The sequence below is a fragment of the Antennarius striatus genome, chromosome 9 (assembly GCF_040054535.1).
Source record: "Antennarius striatus isolate MH-2024 chromosome 9, ASM4005453v1, whole genome shotgun sequence".
Lineage (NCBI taxonomy): Eukaryota > Metazoa > Chordata > Actinopteri > Lophiiformes > Antennariidae > Antennarius > Antennarius striatus.
Genome location: NC_090784.1, coordinates 24,910,001 through 24,912,500, shown reverse-complemented (window position 1 = coordinate 24,912,500; position 2,500 = coordinate 24,910,001). Strand labels below are relative to the sequence as shown.

Below are 2,500 nucleotides of genomic sequence, written 5' to 3'. Positions count from 1 at the left end.
TCCGGTCAGGGAACAGAGGATGGAGAATCAGAGCAAAGCTCTGAGCAAAGCATCATGGGATTGGTCAGGGACGGAAAGAGAACCTCCACTGGAGGGCACTGACGCTCAGCAGACCCTCCAGGACCACTAAACGATTACAGAACCACAGAAAAAGAACGCCTTCCTGTCAGACAGCACTAAACAATTACAGAGCCCAAATGGAACTGGGGCCACTGCCTGAAGCATGGGGGCCTCTGGGGGCACACAGGAGCATATGGGGCACATGCAGGGGTGCAATGACTCACAGCGTAGAGGTCGGAGGCCAGACTGTGGCTGATTGGCTGCAGCTGAGGGGGGCCGTCAGCCGTCTGCTGCTCCGTCTCCTGCTTGATGTGACCCTGGGAGGAGGGGGGGCTTTGGAGACAGCGGTCCATCGTCCTCTCATTCTTGATTAGCGGTGCGCCGGCCTGCTGCCCCAAGGGCGCCTGCTGCACAGACACGCCCCGGTCACATGACTCGCCCCGGTCACTTGACATGCCTACCTCGCTCCAGAAGCCTACCGTGCCAAAGTGCTGGTTGTGCTGGTTTTGCTGGTTCCGTTGGTTCTGCAGGTGGAGCTGCTGGGCGTTGGGTCTCACCTGCTGGAGGCGGCGCTGCTGCTGCTGGTGGTGGGGGCCCTGCTGGGGGCCCTGCAGGCCTGGGGGAGGCTGGTAGGACTGGATGAGCGGGTAGGGGGGGAGCCTCTGGTCCAGAGGCAGCTTGCTGGTGTCCAGCGGGACGCCCTGGGGGGACAGAGATGCTCACCACTGAGAGGACGGCGCCCCCTGCAGGGGGGGTTGGGCTTTACCTGTGTGATGGAGAACAGCTGAGGACGGCGGACCCTTCAGGGGGGGGTGAAGCCTTACCTGTGTGATGGAGGACAGCGTGGGGGAGATGGTGGGGGAGAACTGTTTGGAGTGATGTCTCCTGGACTCCCCACCCAGAGGAAGGATGAGAGGGGACAGCTGTGCTCGTCGCCGTGGCGACGTGCTGAGCGGCGGCTGGCCTTGTCCACTGAGGAGGGGCGAGTAGGAGGAGCCAGAGCCGCCCACCCCCCCGCCATAGCTGGGATTGGTGCTGGACGCCGAGTGGAGAGACGAGCTGCTGAGGGAGGAGTGCAGTGATTGGCTACTGAGGGAGGACGGCAGGGAGGGGGAGGGGCTCAGGGACGACTGGAGGGACGGGTTGCTGAGGGACGAGTGCAGGGAGGCGGAGCTCAGGGAGGCGGAACTCAGGGAGGCGGAGCTCAGGGAGCTGGAAAAGGAGTGGCCGCTCAGCGACGACTGGATGTTGGGGTTGCTCAGAGACGACTGCAGAGAGGGGCTACTCTGGAGGGACGCCAGGAGACCTGGGGAGGACAAGAACCATGAGGAGCAGCCCCCCCACCACACACGATGACCACACCTCCTGGCAGCAGGGGACAGCTCTGTCACAATGCCTTCTTCAGGGTGGCGGGGGGGCTGCAGCCCAACAGGAAGGTGACAGCAGCTTCCTGCCCCCCCGCCCCGTTAGCCACTCATTAGCATCGTGTGTGTGTTGTGCTCAACGCTGGTGTAGCTAATACATCCTGAGCTAGCATTGGCCAGTGGTGTTAGCATGGCAGAGAGGACCTGCCGTCGCCGTGGTTACCTTGTGACTGGTGGAAGTTGCCGTTGCCCCCATGTGCACCGGCGGCGTTGATGCCCAGGTGAGTGAGGGTGGAGGCCAGGTTCCCCGTGCTGCCCCCCCCGCTCAGGGAGGAGGAGCCAGCGAAGCCGGGCTCGTCCTGGTCCAGCGGCGTGGGCAGCGGCGAGGGGAAGTGGAGGCTGGAGAGGTCGGGCAGCGAGCCGCCGGTGTTGAGGACCAACGGAGCGCCGCCGTGAGTCGGCGTGGACGGCTGCTCCGGAGACGTGAAGACGCTGGCAGGAAGAGGGCGACACCGCCACAATAAAACACGCTGACAGGAAGAGTGCGACACCGCCACAATAAAACACGCTGAAAGGAAGACGGTGACACCGCTACAATAAAACACACTGCGAGGAAGTCAGGGGTGAGACCGCCACAATAAAACATGCTCACAGGAAGAGGGCGAGACCGCTACAATAAAACACACTGACAGGAAGTCGGGGGTGAGACCGCCACAATAAAACACACTGACAGGAAGTCGGGGGTGAGACCGCCACAATAAAACACACTGACAGGAAGTCGGGGGTGAGACCGCCACAATAAAACATGCTGACAGGAAGAGGGCGACACCGCCACAATAAAACACGCTGACAGGAAGAGGGCGAGACCGCCACAATAAAACACACTGAATGGAAGAGGGCGAGACCGCCACAATAAAACACACTGACAAGAAGTCAGGGGTGAGACCGCCATAATAAAACATGCTGACAGGAAGAGGGCGAGACCGCCACAATAAAACACACTGACAGGCGGAGGGCGACACCGCCAAAATAAAACACGCTGACAGGAAGAGGGCGAGACCGCCACAATAAAACAC

The 2,500-nt window shown here is 61.4% G+C and overlaps 1 protein-coding gene across 5 annotated transcripts in view; it reads right to left on the bottom strand.

Annotated features, from left to right (window-relative positions):
• LOC137601198 (CREB-regulated transcription coactivator 2-like) overlaps positions 1 to 2,500 on the bottom strand; it is a 16,177-nt gene that overhangs the window by 4,496 nt on the left and 9,181 nt on the right. For 4 of the 5 annotated variants that reach the window (XM_068323269.1, XM_068323271.1, XM_068323272.1 and 1 more), the window contains 4 exons: positions 1,648 to 1,916; positions 885 to 1,366; positions 540 to 761; positions 285 to 467 (listed from right to left, as the gene is read on the bottom strand). In XM_068323269.1, the coding sequence (XP_068179370.1) occupies positions 285 to 467; positions 540 to 761; positions 885 to 1,366; positions 1,648 to 1,916 (1,156 nt within the window). The remainder of the gene's footprint in view (positions 1 to 284; positions 468 to 539; positions 762 to 884; positions 1,367 to 1,647; positions 1,917 to 2,500) is intronic. The other variant, XM_068323270.1, reaches the window with a different exon arrangement.